The sequence below is a fragment of the Acomys minous genome (assembly GCF_964271855.1).
Source record: "Acomys minous genome assembly, chromosome: 14".
Classification (NCBI taxonomy): Eukaryota; Metazoa; Chordata; class Mammalia; order Rodentia; family Muridae; genus Acomys; species Acomys minous.
In genome coordinates, this window is record NC_140496.1 from 99479410 (window position 1) to 99501436 (window position 22027).

The window sequence follows — 22027 nt, forward strand, 5'->3', positions numbered from 1 at the left end:
TTTAAGTGGGACCCTGAAATACAGCCTTGGGAATTATTGGTTAGGAAGATCTGAGTTACCATTTAGGAAAATTTGAAAGAAGAGCGAACCAAAGTTGTACCCTATAATATCCTAAGCCAACCTGGCAACTCACCTTTAAAATATTGTCAAATATTATTAGTTTGCAAGGAACATGGAAACATATTTATAATGGAAACAGGAAAGATTTTGAAGGAAGTTGGAAGTGTGTCAGACGTGCTCAGTTGATAGAGTGTCTAGGGCTGTGCTTGGGTAAAATTGCCATGGAATTAGTTTGATACAAATTTGTTTTATTATGGTCCCGGTTCTTCTTTTCTTTTTGCAAAAGGGGAAATTGCTAGCTCCTAAATCACGCATTGAGCTTCCCTGGGGGAGTAGATCCAGGAGCTGGGAGTGGGATTTAACCAAAGAGTAAAAGCTAATGTCAAAATTCACCAGCGCATTACCCTTACCCCAGCACATTCTGAATCTTATTGTCACTGCCCTATAAAATGTCAGACAGGTTGCCCTGTGTTTAAGCTACAGGTGACTAGGGCGCAGCTGTAAGGACTGTGTCAATCTCCTGAATGGCATGAATGCCTGTTTCTTTCTTTTCTTTTCTTTATTTCTTTGCATGTGTTTTTTAATTAAATGTTTTTTAATTTTTACATATACATTTATATTATACATATATACAATAAACTACCTATAACAAGAAGAACCATGCCACAATCAGGAATTATATGAATGTTACATTCTGAGTGTTTTGGCTATTTGTATTTGGCCACCTTGAAGAGAACATCTTTCCTATCTTGCTGCATCTAAAATTCTGAATGAAAATCAATATCTATCATATCTCATCACTATCAACTTAAAACACCTATATGGATCTAAAAACGACCCTTAAACAACTAAGCTTATTGTAAAACTAAACTATCTGGTCTTCAACCCCATCAGAGACTTGAGGAGGAATAAAATTGATTACCTGACTATACTGGGAGTGCAGTTTAGTAGCTTCCCAAATGAAAGGATGACAGAGACAGTTTGCTACCTGAGCAGTCACCCAAAACTCTCTATGAGATTGGAGCATCATCTTCAGCCTTCTGGACCAATATATCTGACAGACATATTTGTGAGGCAGGAACTATTGAGGACTTGCTTACCCTGTCTTGGCAGAGTTTGGCTGTCAACTCTGCCTGCATCCAAGCTTGCCCTTTTATAGGCAGAATTCTGTCTGTGGTAGAAATGAAGACATTTTGCCCAATGGCTTGTTTGCCACATTTGAAGCCAACTCCATAAGGAGGTTCTTTGATACTCATCACCCTCTTTGAGGTAGGCTGAGTGTTGCTAGGAGTTAACCTATCTCATTGTCAGTGTATCTTTAAAATAATAAAAACATTTTAAATATCATATTCTATATGTCTCTGAAGTTTTTGAAAACCTATCTAAATATTTTACCTTATTTTCTATAGAATAATAACTGTTGCACCTAAGATGTATGATCTTGTGATAAAAATAGACTAGTAATTGATACAACCATAACTTGATCAACTAACAACTTGTATAATTTATTTATCCTAAACAGCCTATAATAGCACTTTCAACATATTAGAAGTAAACCTTGTATTATAATTTAGTATGTGAGTACAATACCTCATCTTAGAGAAAAAATATATCTAATATATGTGAAGAATAATCTTATATTTGAATTCTATGCCACTGTATCTAAAATTAAACTTATTTTGCATCTATATACAAATATTTTTACCAGTGAGTTAAAAATAACCTTGTGAGTTACAACTGAGGCATTAGGTTGAGGAGTAGATTCACTAATCTACTTTTTGTTCTGTGTTCCCTATATATTTCTATATTCCGCCTTCTTTCTTTTCAACCCCTATGAAGGAAAAGAGAGTCATCCCTGTGTCTAACCTTGTTTTCTCTCTAAATAAGATCAATAATAACTTATAACAAACTCCCACTAAAAATAACCCTCTATAGCCCAAGAAAACAACCAAAAACCTACCCTACCCCCTTAAAGGAAATGGGGCATCATTCTTTTAAAGTTTCTTCCAGCTGATTTGGGACAAATAATACCTTTAGAGGGGCCCAAATATAATTGAAGAAATGGTTAAACAAGCTAGGAGTAGCACTTGTGGTCTAGTTTCGAATGGCTGTTTCTTACACAGTGGGAAAATATGAAGAATGGACATCTATGACACACGGTACCTCACATGGCACCTTAACTTAATATGTTACAAAAAATAAGCACTCGTTTGTGAAAACTTGTGATACACCAGGAACTTTGACTTTATTTGTTAATATCCATAAATATCTTGGTAAATGTCATCATTTCTATTCTATACTTTAAATAACTGCTTTTTAAAAACAATTTAAATAACTTAGCACGGTCAGGTTAGTAGTGAGGTTAGGGCTAACCGGGATTATCTCTAATGTTTCCAGATTATCCTGGGGCCACTTAGCAATGGGCTGCAGGCTTCTAAAGGTGCTCCTAGTAAACACCAGCCTTGCCTACATGGCAGTGCAAATAGCACATTGCAATTTAAGAAGCAGGTGTCCCAAAGCTACAGCATATCACCCTTGAAATGTAAAAGCAGCATTGTGAATCTGATTAAGATGAACAGGATATTCTCCACCGTTGAGTGGAGAGTGAGATCTGACTCTCACACGAACTCTGATGCCCCTTTTCTGACCACGCCCCCTGGATGAGGAGGCCTGGCAGCACTCAGAGGAAGGATAGCAAGTTAACAAGAAGAGACTCATACCCTAAGAGCATATATAGGGGGAGGAGGTCTCCCTCAGTCACAGACATAGGGGAGGAGAGAAGGAGGGAAGCGGGAGGGAGGGAGGAATAGGAGGATACAAGAGAAGGGCTAACAATTGAGATGTAATATGAATAAATTAATAAAAAAAAAAAAGAAAGTCTGGTAGCATGTCCATGGAGACATAAAACACTAGGAGAGATGTCTGTTGTGGTGGGGAGCACCTGTCAACACAGCACTCAGGACGTAGTGGCAGAAGGACATGGAGTTCAAAGCCATCCTCAGATAGAATGGCCTGGAAGATATCCTGGCTCTAAAACCAGATTAGAAGAGTGAATAAACAAGGAACAACAAAAGGTGGATGTGAAAAAACCTTGCTGGTGTTTAAACGGGGGCTGTGCCGGTCCATAAACAGCTTTGGTTAGACAGAGCTGTAATGTTTGTTAGTCTCATGCGTGAATCTGCCACCTATTTTCATGTATTCGATATAATTTTATCATTTGCAAAGATGTGCATCACAATATTTTTGTTCATCTTGACACTGTATGTGTGTGTTTTAAAAGAATACCGTGTGTGTGTGTGTGTGTGTGTGTGTGTGTGTGTGTGTGTATGAGTGCACACATGCTAGTGAAGGCTAGAGACATCAGGTCTCTCTGGAGCTGTAGTTACCAGCAACTAACAGTGGGTTCTGGGAACTGAGCTCGGGTCCTCTGTAGGAGCAGTATACACTTAACTGTTGACTGAGCCATCTCTTCAGCCTTCGGAGAGAGAAAGACATTTGGAGCCAAAAAAAGATGAAACCTCAGTCTTCATTTATTTATCTGTCGTCAAAAAGCATTTCTGGAACACTTTCTGAGTACTAGGCGTATGTTAAATAAGATTTGGTCTCTGGGTAGTTTCTGGTGTAGACAATGACAAAATAAATGTGCATATGATTTTTATTGAAAATCTATTCTGTTCTGTTACATAAGATACTCTAAGAAAAAGAAGGAAAAGTCATTTTGTCATGGCTCATAAGGACGTGTGTGTTGATAAATTCTTTCTTTGGTTGAGAACACATTTCCATTCTCTTGGGTGTGGGTGTTGTGGTACGGATCACAGCTTTCAAGGAAACAGTATTCTAAATTCTTATCTAGAAGGGGCTTAATACTGGCTGTTCTAATAGTCCTCCCTTTAAGCTGTGTATGTATGCAACAAGTTTTCATCCATTACTAGTAGTACATTGTATTTTCTCTTATATACATATTTACACATCAGTACCAAAAATACTTAGATATATTTTTGAAAATATGTAAGATGCAGAATGTGTTGATTCTTTGAGTTTACAAAGTAAATGGATGGTGAATTGAAATAATGGAAGGGTCTGGGATAAGGGGTTGCTTGAGGCCTTCTGCTGACTATGTTGACGGAACACAATGGCCACATGACAACCTGGGGATAGGCTAGCGAAAATATCCATGCTTCACCTTTAAAAAAAATTATATCTGGTCTATGTAACTTGTGGGTTAAAGATTATAAATAGCATAGAACAGGGGTCAGCAATCGTTTCTGTAGAGGCCCAGGTGCCATATGTTTAGATTCTGAGCCATGTGGGCTCTGTCATAGCCCCCTAGCTGGGGTGCTGTAGTGTGAACCCAGCCACAGACAACAGTGAATGAATAAGCCTGGCTCTGTTTCCAGTGAAAACTTAGTTATAAAAACAGACAGCTGGTGGGAACGGGCCCGCAGGCTGCAGTGTGTCTTTTCCTGCTCTGCAATGTTTCACTTATTCTAGGATGTACCGCTTTTATTGTGTCTGTCTTATGTACACCCTGCTCCATTATTATTTTCTCATTAATGAGAAAAGCAATAAGCACAAATGTGATTTCTTTGGCTCTTAATTTCAAATCCAAAAACAGATTCAAGCTAGCAAGCAGGTGGTGTTGCTTCTATTCATAGGTTTTTTTAAAACTGATTGAAAACATAACAAATTTATTTGCTTTTAATATCTGGACCACAAAGGATGCAACCAGAATTTATCATCTTCCCTCTAACAAACTCTTCAGATTATTCCCAGGAAACATTTCTAAGAACAATGAAATATTTTCTTTGTGTATAATGTTTTCCATTGAGATAAGGTATTTTGCATTTGGGGTCAACCTCACTTATGAAATGGCTTTTCTATTTTTTTTATTAGTATAAGATTAAGCCATACACAGGGTGATCATAACACAAGAAAGAAACAAAGACTGTGGCTGGTTGTAATTTCCTCAGGTCAAATGATATCTTCACTTTTTGAGGGAGCTCTCTGTTTCTCTCTGCACTGTGTTTTAAAGATGCTATCCTGCCCCTGGGCTCTGAATGTGTCACAGGATCAATGAAGTGCTACTGCAGAAGTCCACAGCTCAGCAACAAGAAAACTTTAGAGATTTGTCAGTGCCTAGTGGAAAAAGAAAGTCTCTTAAGGACAACTTCCTCCCTCCACATCTTCTACTTTTCCATTGCTATTTTTCTGAGATTTGAGGCAAACAAGTAAAGGTCATAGATTTGTTTGTCTAAGTATGATTTGAGGATTTCCATAATTTCAGTATTTTAGTTAAGCAACCAGTATCCGATGTGCACGGTGCCTTCCTTCTACAAATATTTATGATCATTTGCATACACAAGAGAGAGAGATCAAAACTGAATAGGACACTGAACCCACTTCAAAGACCTCGTACGAGATTAGACCAACAAATTGAGCATTTCAGGGAAAGCATTCTCCTGAAGGTCACACCTGCCTGCTGTGGAGATTGCCAGTAAATGGGTCCTGAGTGATCCTGGAGATTCAGAACACTGGATAAAACTCCTCACTAGAAAAAATATGCAGTTCTATTTCTATGTGAACATGTACACCCCTTTCTTAAGGGTTGAAAAATGTTTTTAATGCCTTTTAAATAACAGGCACTGCTTTTTCTTGTGCCTCAATAGCATGTTAAAGCTGGATGGTATAGAAAGAGGGAGCTCGCCCCCGCAGTTATCAGAATAGGAAGGTGAGAGCAAATGTGTCTAATTCCAACATGTCAGTTTTTGTCTTCCCATATTATCGTATTGTATCATAATCCCTTAGAAACCTTTTTGTTTTCTAATGAGAGACCAAAGGGAGTTGGTCTGAATGGGAGGGGAGAAAGGGAGAAACAGGCATGGTAAACCATAATCAGCCTATGTTGTGTGAAAAAAAGAAGTCTGCTTTCAGTAAAAGGCAGAAAACCCTGGTTCGGCGACTTTCTTTGGAGTTCAGACAGTAAGCTAGAACTCGCATCTTTGCGTTAGTCGGTGGCACCGCATGTTGTCTGTCCTCTTCCTCATTATTAGCTGGCTTGGTCTGGGGCTTGTGGAAGTGATGGGAAACATGACACAGCAAAGTTTTCCCCCTTTAATTGTGCCTTGGCTAGAACCCACAAAAACCACATTTCCTATAAAAAATTTGCCTGAAAAGACATCCAGAACTAATTTTGTTTTTCATACTTGAAAAATATGCTCTGTGCTTATAATAAGTGTACATCCCTCTGTGTGGATGGGCCGGCCTGCTACTTATTAGTCTCAGGGAGACCTCACAGTGAGGATGTGTCACGCAACACAAGTGTCACTGTGGGAAAATGCCTTTTATTTCTCATCCAACTTACTTAAAGGAAGAGCCCAAGTTCAATCAAGGTAGGTGGTTGCTCTCTATTGATATTCACATTATCACCTTTGATTTAGGACCAAGAGGCTTATTGTTGGTCACCTGCCAATGAGCTCAGTGCAGCATGAGTGACCCTTTCTCCTGTTTCCTGTAACATGAGTATGACTGTAAGCATCTGCTCAGAGGACGTTGCAGGCACAGCCTCCTGATCATTGCCAGGCCTGCCTGGGGTAAAATTTCTTTCTGAGACTTTATTTCATGACTGCACATTTGATTCTAAAGAATATGAGCCAGGTAGTTGACAGGGAAATGTCAGCCTCTGACATTTTTACTTGGATGCTTGGTGGGCCATTGAGTGACACTTCGTGGAGAACCTTATGCATCCGTATAGCAAGAGACTACAGTAGGAACTCTATGATACCAAATAGACCTTTCCAATCCCACTGGAACCTGTAAAATTATGAGATACCTGTCTATAGTCTAAATTTAGCTGACCATACAAAGATGTATTCTTTAGTGATGCATAGTGTTATGCTTTCAAATTTTGTTTGTTGACTAAATAGAAAAATGTCTACTTTATGAAACTTTTATAAAATATTAATAAATTTGGGATTTTTATAGTTATATTTCTTTGGTTGTTAGGCAGTGTGCACAGATAGTGTATTGTCAGTGCTCAGAAACCTCAAAATATCAAATTCTTGTGTTTGAACACTTGGTCTTCAGCTGCTTGGCATTGTCTTGAAGGTTGTGCAGCCTTTAGAAAGTAGGTCTTAGGTAAGGGAAATGGCTGACTCAAAAAAAGCCTTATGGATTATAGCCAGCTGCAGTGCCACCACATTCACCTAGTCTCCTTCCTCTTCCTCCTCCTTCTTTCCTTTCTCCTTCTCCTCCTCTTCCTCATCGTCCTCTTCTTTCTCTTCCTCCTCCTCCTCTTCTACCTATAGATCCACCAGAATGTCAAGAGTCCAATCCGCAATTCCACTGGTCACTGCCATGCCTCATCCATGGTGACTATATACATCCTCAATCATGAGCCAAAATAAATCCTGTTAGTTGCTTCCTATCCTGTATGTTGTGTCATAGGAATAGGAGGAAAAACTTACTCAGGTACAAAGCATATTTTCTGTACCAAATTTTATTTATGGCATGTCGGTAAAGTACCTATGTAGAAGTGTCCTATACCTACTCCCCAGCTGCTACCAGTATACAGGAGCTAGGCCTTTTGTTCTTTGGAGTGTGGCCTATTCTGTCTATAACAGGCACACCAAACTCCTAAGTAGCGTGTGACTACAATCTGTTAAGTAGAGAGGAACATTAAAATCTCAGGATATGTGGGCTTTAAATGGGAGGTTCATGCTAGCTTACCATGAAAAAGGACAGACCACTGCTATGAGTTAGAAGAGATAGGGTCTAATGGGGTCAAACTCTTCAAGGACATCTGTCCAAATGTTCCCCTCTCACGTGTCAGAGTCCAGTTCTTCCTGACTCAGTGTTCTATTGACCACAGCACATTAAACTTGTCTCAGTTGGGTGTTTAACTAATAAATAAGGAACACTGATATAGTTTCCTCTGCCCTCTGACTAGAAGAGATAATTGATGAGCCATCTTTTGTGTGAGCTCTGGTTAACATATGGCCCATCAGTGGGCCAAAATGGCCAGACTTTTCTACTTGTCCTCTCATCAGGCCTGGATGTAAGTCTGTCTGCTGAGGCTTTGACCTGGAAGGTGCTGACTAAAGGAGCAATGAGTCTTTCCTGATAGAAGGATGTGGATGGTTTGTATGTGAGTTTATCACATCTGCTTTATTTAATTTGTTCACTGATTTAGTCAAAATATATTTATTACCTTCTGTATTCCAGGAAGTATTCTAGACACACAAGATGGAGTGTCCTTTCTGCTTTATAGGACATTTAGACTGATAAATGTAAAGCCATGTCTTCCTAAATGGTGATGGATTTAGCCAACATACTAGCCAGGCTTTTATGTCACTGTGGCCAAATACTGAAGAAAAAAAAAACATTTCAGCAAGTGAAGTCTTCTCTTGGCTCAGGTTTTAAGAAGGATGAAGTCATGTGTCTGTGCTGAACATCATAGCAATGGCAGCATCTTCTGAGGCTGTTCCGGATGTCTTGGTAGGTAGCGAGCAGAGAAAGCAGGGACAGGAAAAGGCTAGCATAACATATATCCCCAGTGACTTCCTCCAATAGATCCCACCACCCAGGAATACCAGCATATTATGAATCTATCAAGTAATTATCCACACTATTAATGAGGTCAAAGCTTCCATAATCTAGAAAAGTCTTCACAAACACACCCACAGATGGGCTTTTTAAATTTCCTAGGTGTTTTTCTTTTAATTTTTTTTATATTTCATCACTTTACAGCCTGGTCCCAGCTCCCTCCCTCTTTTCCTCCCAGTCGCACCTTCATGGCCCCCTCCAGCCATCCCCCTTCTCCTTAATCTCAGAGAAGTGGAGACTACGTATTTCTTAATCCATTCAGGTTATTCATCAAACAAACAAAAAAAGTTGTTTGCTCCAAGTCACACTGTCAAAGGAATAGCTTCTGAGCTTATAGATTACATTCGAAAACATGAATACATTGATCCAAAGACTGGTTATTTGTAAACTGATAGATTAACAAATAATGAGAAAGGCTTTGGGTATAAGCCTTAAAATTATTCTCCAATACAAAGTCCGAAGGAAAACAGTTGAAAACAAAAATAATAGGCATTATTCATCCTTTGCCAATCTACCTTCTATGCATAATAAATCTAAAACATATTCTCTATCTTTTCTTCTCTCCATATGCACGCTCTCTAGGGGAGCTCTTCTACACTCTAGATCTTAGTTACTACTTTTTCCTGATGGTCTGTGAATTCTTGGCCCTGGGCCCACACCTTCATCTGTACACTGAGTATTCCTACTAGAATCCCTCACTCGTGTTTCATATTCATCATGTTTTAAAGAGGAATTCTTGTAGCGGGAGACACGGCTCAGCAGTTAAGAGCACTGGCAATTCTTCCAGAGGACTAGGATTGATTCCCAGCATAAGCATGGCTCACAATTGCCTATCACTCACAGTTCCAGGGAATCTGAATCCTTCTTTTGGCCTCTGAAGACACAAAGAATGTACGTGCGCACAGATATATATTCAGGCAAAACACCCATACACATAAAAAACAAACAAACAAATGAGAAATTCTTGGGCCAAGGACATGGCTTAGTTGGTAAAGTGTTGGTCCTACAAGGATAAAGTTCTGTGTTTGGATCTCCATGTGAAAAAGGCAAGTGTGGGAGTGTATATCTTCAGCCTTAGCTCTTAGTGGAAAGGAAACAGGCAATTCCTTGGAGCTTGTTGGCGAACCAGTTTAGCCAATCAATGGCCACCATGTCTCAAAAGAAAAGGTGGGGAGAGAGGAAAGAAGGCACTAAACCTCAGCCTCTGGCCTCTAGTGCACATGGACATGAATACCTGCATAAACACACATGCACAGAAAGGAAAAGAAACCAGTCTTTCTGCTTTATTACTCAGCCGGATGAAGTGCTCTTTCTGACACACCCCTCTCGTTTAAGTGGACAGCAGATTATGTGGCCATCTTCTTAGACGTACATGTGATCACTTGATGTGGGCAAACACTTCCTGTGAGAATCCATTCCCCATTTGGAGCTCAAAATGGATTTTTTTCATCTGTGACTGAACTTTTGCTTCTCTGGTCAGGAGGAGTCCCTGTTGCATTGATACACAAAGTTGCCATTTAAGTCCACATTACACTGAATCACAAAGTTGCCATTTGAAAGGTAAAGTGGTCAAATATCAGGGGTTTTTACAGTTTTGTGGAGTCTACATTTGTCATGGTGAGATGACTTAGGTTGTTTCGTGTAGTTCTGAAAGAAAAACAAAAATCACTGATATAAATATTAAAGCAAATAAGTTTCCATGATGCAATAGAACAAGGTTCTGGGGAATTTGCTTTGTAAACTGTATTTTGGAGTGAATTTCAAAGGCTCTGAGGTCCCCCATCCTTTATCCTGTTATGTGGTTGTTTGCATGTTGAAGATTTGAACTCTCCTGAGGCATTCAAACCACTCTCTAAAGCAAAGTGACTTTGGAAGATAATTGCTAAGTGCAGGAACTTTCTATAAAAATGTCTTATAGCACTCTTGTCAACTAGGAAATATTCACATTTTATATTACTCTTAGAGTCAATCAGTAGGATGTGGTTACTTGAAAAAAATAGAATAGAACATTTTAAAGTTTTTTACTGACTTTGGGAAGAAAAATAACATTTCTTCTTCATTCTAAAAGTTGATTTATTCCACATCAGGCTTTTTGGCCCTCCGCATTTTGGCTTTAGTTAGCAAAATCTTTAAATAGACCATTACATATCCCACTTTGTGAAAAGTGAGATGTTTTCAATTATTACGTGGTTTTTTAGCTTCTAAGCAGAATGTGTTCTAGCTGAAGACTCTGTCATGTTCTTCACTATGTTAGATGTAGAGTCATCGCTCACAAAGGAATCGATGAGCATTCTTAGCCAAAAGGCACATGTTGTTGCTAATTCCTAAAAGTGAAGGAGATGGCTTCCACAACTGTTTCGTATTCCATTAAGTATACAACAGAACGAATTTGGGCTTCATGAGCCATGTGGTCTGTTTTCGCACTAGATTCTACTTACACCGTGCAAAAGCGTCAGGGAGGGTTGATAAGCACATAGGCATGGCTGTGTTCCAGGGAAAATGTCAAAGAAATGCAAACATCATGTGTGCTGACTCCTGGTTTTATTGAAATTCTGTACCATTTTATCTCTTGGCAGTTTTTGTTATCTGCTTTTCCTTGATCTTTGTTGATTATAAATTGATTAGTGTGGTGCTTTAAACATAATAGTTATTTAGTTACTGAAATTTTACACATCAATAGTAAAGTCTACCTCATTTGAACAATAGTTTAAAGGCTTCTGTACAAGTATGCAATTTAAAAAACTACAGAAGGTAAATTACTAGTAAGATTCAAAGTTTTATTACATTATCAAAGCTGACCAACAATAGACTTTAGTCATTGTGACTTTTAAAATACATTATAAACTTGCTAGTCTCCCTCAGAGAAGAGCTCTCTAACTTCTATCTTTTAGGATGGAGGATTTTGAGGCAAGAATGATGGTTCAGTGGGTAGGAACGTTGCTATGATTTCAGAGGAACCTGAATTGAAATCCTTGGCACCAGGTAAAACTAAAAATCTGTGTGTGGCTGTGCCTGCCTGTGACTCAACACTGGGGAGCAGAGATGGGAATCCTGGGAGCTCACTGGGCAGCTAGCCTAGCCACAGTAGTGGTGGCTTTTGGATTCACTGAGTAAACCTGATTTAAAGAAATAAGGCAGAGGTGAATAGAGGTAGACTTTCTCCTCTTCCTTGGTCTCTGTGCATCTATGCGCATGGGTGTGTGTGTGTGTGCCTGTGAGAGAAAGAGAGAGAGAGAGAGAGAGAGAGAGAGAGAGAGAGGGAGGGAGGGAGGGAGAGGGAGAAGGAGAGGGAGAGAGAGAGGGAGAGGGAGAGAGGGAGAGAGAGAGAAAGAGAGAGAGAGAGAGAGAGAGAGAGAGAGAGAGGGGGGGGGAGAGGGAGAGGGAGAGAGGAGAGAATAAGAATGAATGATTATAGGTAGACTTATACGCTGCTAATGAGTATGTTATGGATGGCATGACAGTGTGTGACTAGGTCATAAGAGGCAGGGTAGCTTTTCCCTTGCTCACTTTCTATCTGGGATCACTTACTCCATGGAAAGCCACACTCCACATGATTAGTCCCCAAAGAGGTCTGTATGGCAAGGCAGTGATGCCTCCTGCCCACAGGCTTCTTGGGTATAAATTCGTTAGTCTCATTCTGACTACAGTTATGTCAGAGACCCAAGGCACAGCTACCTATGGAATCCATAGCCATCCCATAGTTTCTGCCCTACAGAAATAGCAGTAGAGTAAGTGTTTCTTATTTTAACCCATTTACGTTGGGGAGATTATATGATGCAAGAACTAAGTCAGCATCAGGAAAGCTATAAAGATGGATAGCAAGACTTATTTTCTGTGTTTCTGTAACCTGCATCTCACCTGGTTATCCTTCTCCTTTGCTATGCAGGAATATTTGAGTTTTATGAGTTCACGTTTGGTGGCTCCAATATTCTCTTGAGCAGCTAGAGTCTTGTTCAGAAGGTCTTTAAATGTGCCTGTTCTTGAAGCAATTCTTCCTACTTTTTCCTGTAACAGTTTTCAGGCTTCGGGTCTCACATGGAGGCCTTCCTTTAGCACATTTGGAGGTGACTTTTATATACGTGGAATGTGAGATAGAGATCAAGCTTTGGTCTTTTGTTTGTGGACAGCCAGTTTTCCCAGCACTTTTTTTTTTTAAAGATGAAAAAGAGTGAGTAGAAAGGAACAAAACTCAGCAGGGCATGGTGGAGCATGCCTGTAATCCCAGCACTTGGGGAGGCAGAGGCAGGCAAATCTCTGTGAGTTTGAGAAACCCTGTCTCAAAAACAAAACAAAAGAAAAAAAAAGGAAGGAAGGAAGGAAGGAAGGAAGGAAGGGAGAAAGAAAGTAAACTCAGAGTCTTTTATTTTATTTTTTTTAATCTAGCATCCATTGGTAATCAACTGAAATGAATTGTTCCTGTGCCCATATATATCCAATTAGCCTTTGAGCACTTAAACACTGGCAATCTAATTGTTCCTGGCTCTGAGTTATATCCTGCCCTAGATCTCACTTGTATAGGTGGTGCCTGTTGCATGGATCAATATGAAAACGAGCCAGAGCACTGTGATCTTTCCTTTGGAAAGTGTTTGTAATAAAATAGAAAAAAAGAAGAGGAAAAGCGTATAGAAGTCACTGGCTGATACGCACCTCCCAGCATGAATTCTATGGCTTGCAAAGAATTTCCAGGGCAAGGAGGCTGTCTAGCGATGCGGAGCTGGCTACGGGATAGCCCATGGGGGAAGAAGAAACCCAGCAGCCTTGTCTCGCCATTACAAATGGAGTGGTCCCAACCACTTATGATGGATTAGGCTCCAATATCAGGCAGTTTAAGAAGAATCATTCTGTGAAACAGAGGGAAAATATATCTTAGATATAATTGCTCGCTGTTCAGAGTGTACTGCTGTTTAGATGGACTTTCTTTTACTTGGCTGGCAGAGGAGAAGTCATGTTCTCAACAGAATAATTTTGCAAACTGTGGTCTCCAACGGTAATTGTGTCTCCTTTCTTCGGCCAAACTTCTTAAAAGAGTCAGCAATGCAGGCTGTTCTCCACGCTTCCCTCACATGGACACACACTGTTAACCCTTCAGCAGCCGTGTCCAAACACGCAGGAAGGACTGTTGTCCTCAGGGAACACCCGTTGTCCCTGCAGTGTCAGACCACATCACTCTCAGATCTCTTCCTTAGCAATGCGTTTTGCTTGTTTGTTGTTGTTGTTTTGTTGCGAGTTTTTTTGTTTGTTTGTTTATTCCCTTGCAACTCTGCTCCTCGGCTTTCTTTGTGTATTCCCAGCTCTCCTCTGATGTAAGTCTTTATTTTGTTTTCTCGTCTCTGGACAATCGTCATTACGAGCCTCTTCCTGCTCGCTGTGTTATTCCAGTGGATGGTAAGCATCCTGCTGTCAGTACTGCGTGTGCTGCGTCGCTCTGGTGATTACAGCCATTTCTGTGAAACAGATTTTGCTAAAACAATCTGAGCTGGATTCAAGTTTTCCAATGTTATGTCAATGTATGTTTTAATTCATTGTTTCTTTAGGAAAATATTAGCTCCGGGTCACACGGGGAAGAAAGCAGTGAGGAGATCTAGTTATTACTCATGTAAACATCACCAAACCATATCTGACTCACTTTCAGACACCCCCTGCCTCAGCCAGGGTAGCCCCAACATGCCAGTGGCTTGCATAGCAAAGCTTTCTTGCTGTCTGCTCACTGCGAGCTGCCTATGTCTGCTCCATGCCATCTGCATGCTAAGTCCCAGGCTTAAAAAGAGCCTCTTTGAGTCATGGCGTGTTGTGGCCTCTAAGAACAGTTTGATGAATGTCATGTCCTCACCGTTTCTCTTTGCTCTAAATAAGTCACACAGAGACTCCAGACATTAGTAGGATGGATGGCAATTTTCTTCCCACATGAGGGAAGGAAGGTCCACGTACAATCCACACATGATCCAGGGCAAGCCTCCCAGAAGTAGCACAGGGGTGCGCCATTGTTACATAGAAATAGACAGTGAATATTTTGAATAACACAACCTAGCATGCCATTTTTTTCACATATTAACATTTGAAAATGGGATAGTTCTTCAAAGACACTGACAAATTGCATATGCTTGTTGAATTTTTTTTTAGAAATAAAAATATGTAGGTCATCAATGGCATGTTAAATTTAATGAAACTTTGTAGGTTTTGAATCAAATTGTATTTTCCTTTTATTGCCAAATGGTAATAAACACTTACAGAGAGATAAGTTTGAAGTCTATGGGTTTCAGATTTGCAAGTGCTGACTTAAGCCTCCCTCAGCTTACTTATTTTGATGAGGGCAGTCAAAGACAGCTATAAAAGCATTTGGAAAAAGTTGAACGAGAGAAATGTATGGAATGGAAAAATCAGAGAAATGATCCATGAAATAGAATAGAAATTTTGGGGGAAAAAGCTGTACCTAAGCATGGTACCACAAATTAAAAGAGGGAGTGGCACTGTACATATTCATTATGTATATAAGGTACATATAGAGATATAAATGGAGATTATACAGATGTACATGCAGATACACATACAGATACAGATGCAGATAGAGATACATATACAGATGCAGATACAGATACAGATGAAGATGCAGATACAGATGCAGATAGAGATAGAGATACAGATACAGATGCAGATACACATGCAGATAGAGATACAGATATAGATGCAGACACAGCTACAGATGCAGATACAGCTACAGATGCAGACACAGCTACAGATGCAGATACAGCTACAGATGCAGATACAGAGCTATGTGATGGCTAACTCAGTATATGGGCAGAAACACAAGTTCAAGCTCCTCTTATGTTTTATGATGATGACACACTAGTTGGATTAGAGATTCAAATAGAAAAGACAAAAAATGCACATCATTGAAGAATGTAGGAATAAAGTTTTCAATACATTTCACACCTATTGGAATAGTCATTTTTAAACACTCAGTGTTCACCTAAGCTTACCCATACCATTGAAACTCCTCTGCTTAACTTAGCTGCCTCATCTGCCAAAGGAGAATCCTGATACATGACCAAAGTTAGTGGTTGTGATGACAAATCACACACACACTCGCACACACACACAAACACACACATGGTGTCTAACACGTTATTGTATCCAGAATCATGTGACAACCAATCAGTTAGATATTAATATAGATATGCCTATGAATCTGTATTCCCTCCTCGAGCTGTACACTGGCCTCAGATCACCGCCTCCAGTTTCCATTTGCTGGCTGCCTTCTTCCTGCTCAGGCTACAGACTGTCTGGCTCCAGCCCCCCCCAGACTCTCCTTGCTAAAATGCCTTCTCTTTCCTTCTCCAGCTTCACTGTCATGTCCTTTGTGAGCTTGGACCACAGTTCCCTTCTGAGTTACAAGCTGCTTCGATCCCTTGAGCATTTCCAGTTTGATTTCTGTTGCTGTGATTGACACCATGACCAAAAGCAACCTCGAAAGGATAGAGCTTGTTTAATACAAAGGTTTTAGTCCCATCATCAAAGGAAGCCAAGCAGGAGCTTGAAGCAGTAACCATGGAGACGTGCCACTGGCTGGCTTGGTTTCTCAGGCTTGCTCACCTTGCTTTCTTATGCAACCCAGGCCCACCCCTCCTACTAACTAAGAAAATGCCCCCTCACATGCCCATAGGCCAAGCTGATTGAGGTAATTCCCCAACTAGGTTTCCTCTGCCCACGTGACTGTGGGTTGTGCCAGGGTGACAGCCAGAGATATTTATGACAGAAGACAAGACTGAGTCTGTCTTACAACAGCAACCAGTGCTGTTCAGAACAGACACCAAGTCCTTATATAATTGAACAAATAAATTAACATGAATGGGTATTAAGCTACTTTCAAAGAAGGTAGTCTCAAGACGACTATATGCTAACACCCACATCAAGTAGATATGAAAGCTGTAGATATTTTTTATAACATCCTGTTGTTTACTAGTTTATAAGGACAGAGACTACAATGTCTTCCAAAAAAGTGTCTGTTAGGTGTTAAGCTTTCATTTAGTTATTCTTGACTACCTGAATGAATTCATTCTAATGTAATGTCATAGGATATGTGCCTATTCTACAATTTTCCACCAAATAAAATTAAGATAAAAGAGATAGAAATTATAGTTGATTATATATGTATGTATGTATATGATGCTACAAGAGCAATGTAATGTATACATATTTTCTGTTGTATTTTTCTTACAAGGGACCTGCTGGTTTACCTGGAGAAGTAGGGGTAACTGGAAGCATTGGTGAAAAGGTAACTCATCTTGTTGTTTTGTTTTATACTAACAACTCCAGACTAACTTCATCTTTCCTATGGCATTTTATGTGGGTTGACCAGAAGGCACTCATCATGCTGATAGGGGAATAGACCTGGTGGGTTAGACATGCTAATCACTTTTCTGTGTGTGCACACATCTACAACAAAACAAGTCCACAAAACCACAGCAGCTGCTTGGGCATTCCCCATATCCATTTGCACTAACTAACGGAGTGCCCTGGGCATGAGGGACCATGCAACCAGTGGCCTACAGGCTCAAATGACAGCCACAACTTGAAGGAGGTTCTTGCTTTCTTGTATTGCTGAGCCCATCACCCGGCAGTAATCTGACCCAGCAGTGATCATGGTAGCCTTGAGCCTAGGGGGAAAGGCCATGAGGCTCAGCCTGAAAACAGCCTTCCCTAGTCTAACCTGTTCAAGCTATAAGAAGAGTCTGCTTGTTCCCGATACCAAGGAAACTGCCAAGTAATGAGTTTAGGAGAGAGCAGACCATCTTCATCCTCTGTCTCCTCAGCAAGGAGGAGGTCCTGTTGTCTTTCTGAGTATTTGATTTTGCTCTGTGTTTCTTTTATTGTGTTTCCTATCACTACATTTGCCTGTCTCTCCAATGTTGCTTATTCTTCTTTTGTTTTTACTCACTGTCTGCCTTCATTTTATTTCTTAATCATCAATACTTTTAGCTTGAATAGCTTTTTAATTCTTACCATATTCTATAAGTATGCTAGCTCATTTATCTCCTTAAGGGAATATAACTGATATTTCTAGGGGTTTTTTTTCCCTGAATTTAAGTATCCAATTTGCTTTTGAATTGTTCTATTGTGGTCTGTTTCCTCTCTTCTGAGTAATAATGGAGACTGAGAGGTCAAGATAAAATCACCCACTAAGAACACTTTCACATTAAACCAGAAGGGATATCCCAGCAAATACAAAAATATTTACATAGAAACACAAGAAAATGGAAAGGCAAGGCAATGTGACTCCCACAAAAGTTAACAAGTCCTCAATAGCAGAGTCCAAAAATAATGAATTGCTTGAAATGCTAAGCAAACCATTCAAAAGTTTACTTTTTAAAAATGGCCAGTGACCTCAACAAAGAGTCAAACAAACAGACAAATGGGGTAAGAAAGTCAACTCAAGATTTAGAGATGAAATTTAGTCAGAAAGATGAGAAATTTAGTAAACACAAATTTCTCTCTCTGGGGGAGAAACACAAAAATTTTGGACATGAATAGCACCATAATTAAAAAATTTAAACTATAGAAACATCATTATTAGATTAAGCAGAAGAAAGGTTTTATAGAGATTGATGATATGACTAAGGAATGGTTACATTCAGACAGAAAAAAAGGAAAGGAAAAAAGTATCCTCAGTGTAGAAAATGAGCTGAGTTATAAACTAAAGGCACAAAAAATCAACTTGATGAAGCCGTGCAGAAAAATATTCCAAATGAGGGAATGATTGATGTGTGTGCATCCAAGAGACATTTAGGACCCCGAATAGGCATTAAAAAATAAAACTTGAAAGTAATGGCTGGAAATGGAGATCATCATGGTAAGAGACATAAGCCAGGCATGAAAAGATAACCATTGCATGGTTTCTCCTGCATGTGGAATTTACTGAGAGGAAAAAGGTTATAACCCCTAGGGTTATAGAAAAAAAAGGGGGGGGGAGAGGAAACACAAGATATGGTAAGCGAATGCATGCACTCTGGAAAGTAACGATGAAAATTATTACTTTGTACAATTAATATGTCTAGTAAAAGAAAAACATATTCAAAATAGAACATATTACTTTACTGGATCTCTTAAATATGTTGAAATTGACTACTGATGTGTCTGTTTCTAAATTTTAAAGGATACAATACTCTTCTGGTTATAAAGACATAATCTAAAAGGCAAATATGAAATGGACAGTATAGAAGCATGACAAGAAAAAAATCACTTAATTCTACTTTTAACCTCTATTGGAAGCAATTTTGAATAGGAAAAATAAGCTTCCAGCTTACTTTCCTCTTCCCTCCAAGTCGTTTGCTAAACACCTGTCCTGTGTTCTGTCTCACGGCTTACCTCATCCAGCATATTCCCTTCCGTCCCAGGCTTTTATACATAGACAAACTGCTGGAGACTACCAGGATGAGACCTGCCAGGCGGTGGGAAGGAGGTCCGCTTCTGTCACAGGGAGGGGAAGAGGGTGAAGGAGGGGATAACAATTGAGATGTAATCTGAATAAACTACTTACATAAATTTTTTAAAAAACTGCTGGAGTCTTTCACTTTCCACCACCACCACTTCCCGCTCAGGAAGTGTCTCTAACAGGTCTCTAGTCTTTCCTGACTTCCTCCCTTCCTGGAGTGAGACTAAGTCCTAAAGAGATTACAATTCAGTTTTTCTCTAATTACTTCGTCTCTACTAAGAACACATCTATAGTACCTTGATAGCAGAATGTAAGTTTAACTTTGTAAATATTATCTTCTTAATGTATGCTTACTGATTTTAATATAACAAAATACAGAAGGCATTTGATTAAAAATCAAATGTATTTGTTGGTTTTTTTTCTCCTTATTTGGATATTATTCGATAAGCTAAGACTTTGACAAGGCAAAGAATTTTAATGTGACTACATTTACTCTTAACTTTCCATTGAAGAGTTGATTCTCACGGCCCCTCCAGAATAAGATCTGCAGCTTTTCACTAAGGCCCACAAACTAAGGAAATGATTTCTTCAATTATTCTAGGAATTAGCTCATTTTTCAATCTGCTTCATGTATTCAGGAATTTCATACTCTGTAGTCACTTGCAAAAATCATAAGAATTCTCACTTATAAAAACCTTGGCAGACTTTGTGCTTTTTAGAAGATCTGATTTATCCATAATTTTGATCTATATTTTGATAAGACAGCAAACAAGAGAACTTTGTTATATTAGGAGATTTGTAGCCACAGGGTTAAAAATGCAAATTCTGTAAGTTTCAAGGTGTTAGACATGAAGAGAATGTGTGCATACAAGTTCTAATTCTGAGGGTTTCTTTTTCTAGCCTTGGCTTAACCATCATTAACATGACTCAATACCCCCCCCATCTCTCTCTCTCTCTCTCTCTCTCTCTCTCTCTCCTCTTTATTGTATTAAAAGGGAGAGCGTGGAAGTCCAGGCCCACTTGGTCCCCAGGGAGAAAAAGGTGTCATGGTAAGAGTTCAAGAACCTAAAATTTTAAGTGAAAATTTTATTTTATAATAAATTTCCATTGAATTTTTCCTTTTAGCTATTTTATATCCTAAAATGATGTTCTATGGTACCAAATTTATGAAAACACTTAAAAAATAAACTGCCTTAGTAAAAAAAAAAAATTCTATAGTTCTTGGAGAACAATTAAATGACTATAAATTAGCCATACTGGAATAAAAAGGAAATTCCATTAAAATTCTGCATTTTATTGTGTGAAAGTTCACATTACACATGTCCTCATCTACTCTTTCACCAGTTTTTGGCCATGAGGTAAGTTTTGGCAAATAAGAGTTTCCACACCAAAAATATGTGCTATTCTTTTATATCTTCAAGATAATGACAGCTGATAAGTTTCACATCTGGGTTGTATTTGTTAGCTTTTTAAATGGCTTATGAGTGTTATAGGAAATTAAAGGGATGATTCATATCAGTTTTTGAATTTCCCTTTTAGAAAATATAATAATGGTGGTACATGGCACTATCTACAGATTCATTCCACATTTACTCTTTATTTTTAATTTCTGCATTATCAGAAGAGCATGAGATTATTTTTAGCAGCTTTAGTGGGAACAGGTAGTAAACTCAACTCATAAACTAGTTGAAGTCAAGAATCTTTACCTCCTATGATATCTTCAAAATTAAGTGTTAGTACCACAATGAAAATGTTCTTTCTAAAAGTCAGTGGACTTAATTGTGTAATGCCCTGACATCTTTTAAAAGTTTGTAATTCATAGTATGAATCACAATGTACAGTCCAGACATAGGATGGCATCACCTACAAAAAGAGGAAATGAAGGTGATCCTGTCACAGTGTTACACATGATGCCACCTAGTGACTTTCTTCTCCAAGTAAGGACCCAATAAATGATGTGCAGCTTCTTTGGAAACACATCTTAGTTTCCATGATCCTACTGTATAACATTTCCTGGACTCCATGGATCTTGGGCAGGAAAGGGTAATCTTATCAAACTGTTTGTTGTTGTTGTTGCTGCTGCTACCATTAGTGGTTTACTGTTTTTTTCCTTAAAGGAAAATGATTAATTTTATGTTTTTTTTCATATTTAATTTAAATAATAGGGTTACCCAGGTCTTCCTGGGGCTCCAGGACCCATCGGCCCATTGGGATTACCTGTAAGTATAGACAGTCTTTGCTATCCTTTCTTGAATGCCCACTTTAATTTAAACACATTGCTTGCTTTATTGTGCCATCTGTTTGAGTTTCATGTCAAATCAGTCATGTGTAAGGTACTGGAGATGGTTTCTCTCCAAAACTCTATGAGTGTCCTGAAATATTTTGTGGTGCCTTAAGCTTCCTTACCCACACAATGTATAAAAACCAACTTCAGTTCTCTAGCCTAAACTGTAAAGAAAAAATAATAACCTTTCTTTTGTAAGAAAACAAAATCAGTAACCAAAAATACAGCTAAGAACAAAGGAATGAACAAAACATGAGTAGACATTTTAACATATTTTTCTTTAAAGTTTGAAAATGTTTTCAAACAAACAGTTAACACTCATAGGAAATGTGCCTTTGGTAAGTAAAACTTGAGCTTTGAATATATTCCATCTGCTGTTTTCAGAAAGATAATTAAATCTTGCTCCTGAAGAGAGAACATTCACTTGTCAAAGCTTGACAGTTATTGTGAACACAAGTCTGAGAAAATTCAGCCTCTGTGGTGTCTGGGCAGAATTTATATTTCCAGAAATCACTTATATTATGTCTCATGATGCTTTCATCCTATAACGTGGGCTGTTCATAGGCACTGTTGACTTCTAAAACAAAAATGACTACAGTATGGTTGTCCATCTTTTCACTCACAGAAAAGGATGAGTTAACTTGAGAGCCTAA

The 22027-nt window shown here is 38.9% G+C and overlaps 1 protein-coding gene across 5 annotated transcripts in view; it reads left to right on the forward strand.

The window, feature by feature from the left end:
• COL24A1 (collagen type XXIV alpha 1 chain) overlaps window positions 1-22027 on the forward strand; it is a 257071-nt gene that overhangs the window by 123464 nt on the left and 111580 nt on the right. For all 5 annotated transcript variants that reach the window (XM_084757416.1, XM_084757418.1, XM_084757419.1 and 2 more), the window contains 3 exons: window positions 16880-16933; window positions 20086-20139; window positions 21256-21309. In XM_084757416.1, coding sequence (XP_084613542.1) covers window positions 16880-16933; window positions 20086-20139; window positions 21256-21309 — 162 coding nt within the window. The remainder of the gene's footprint in view (window positions 1-16879; window positions 16934-20085; window positions 20140-21255; window positions 21310-22027) is intronic.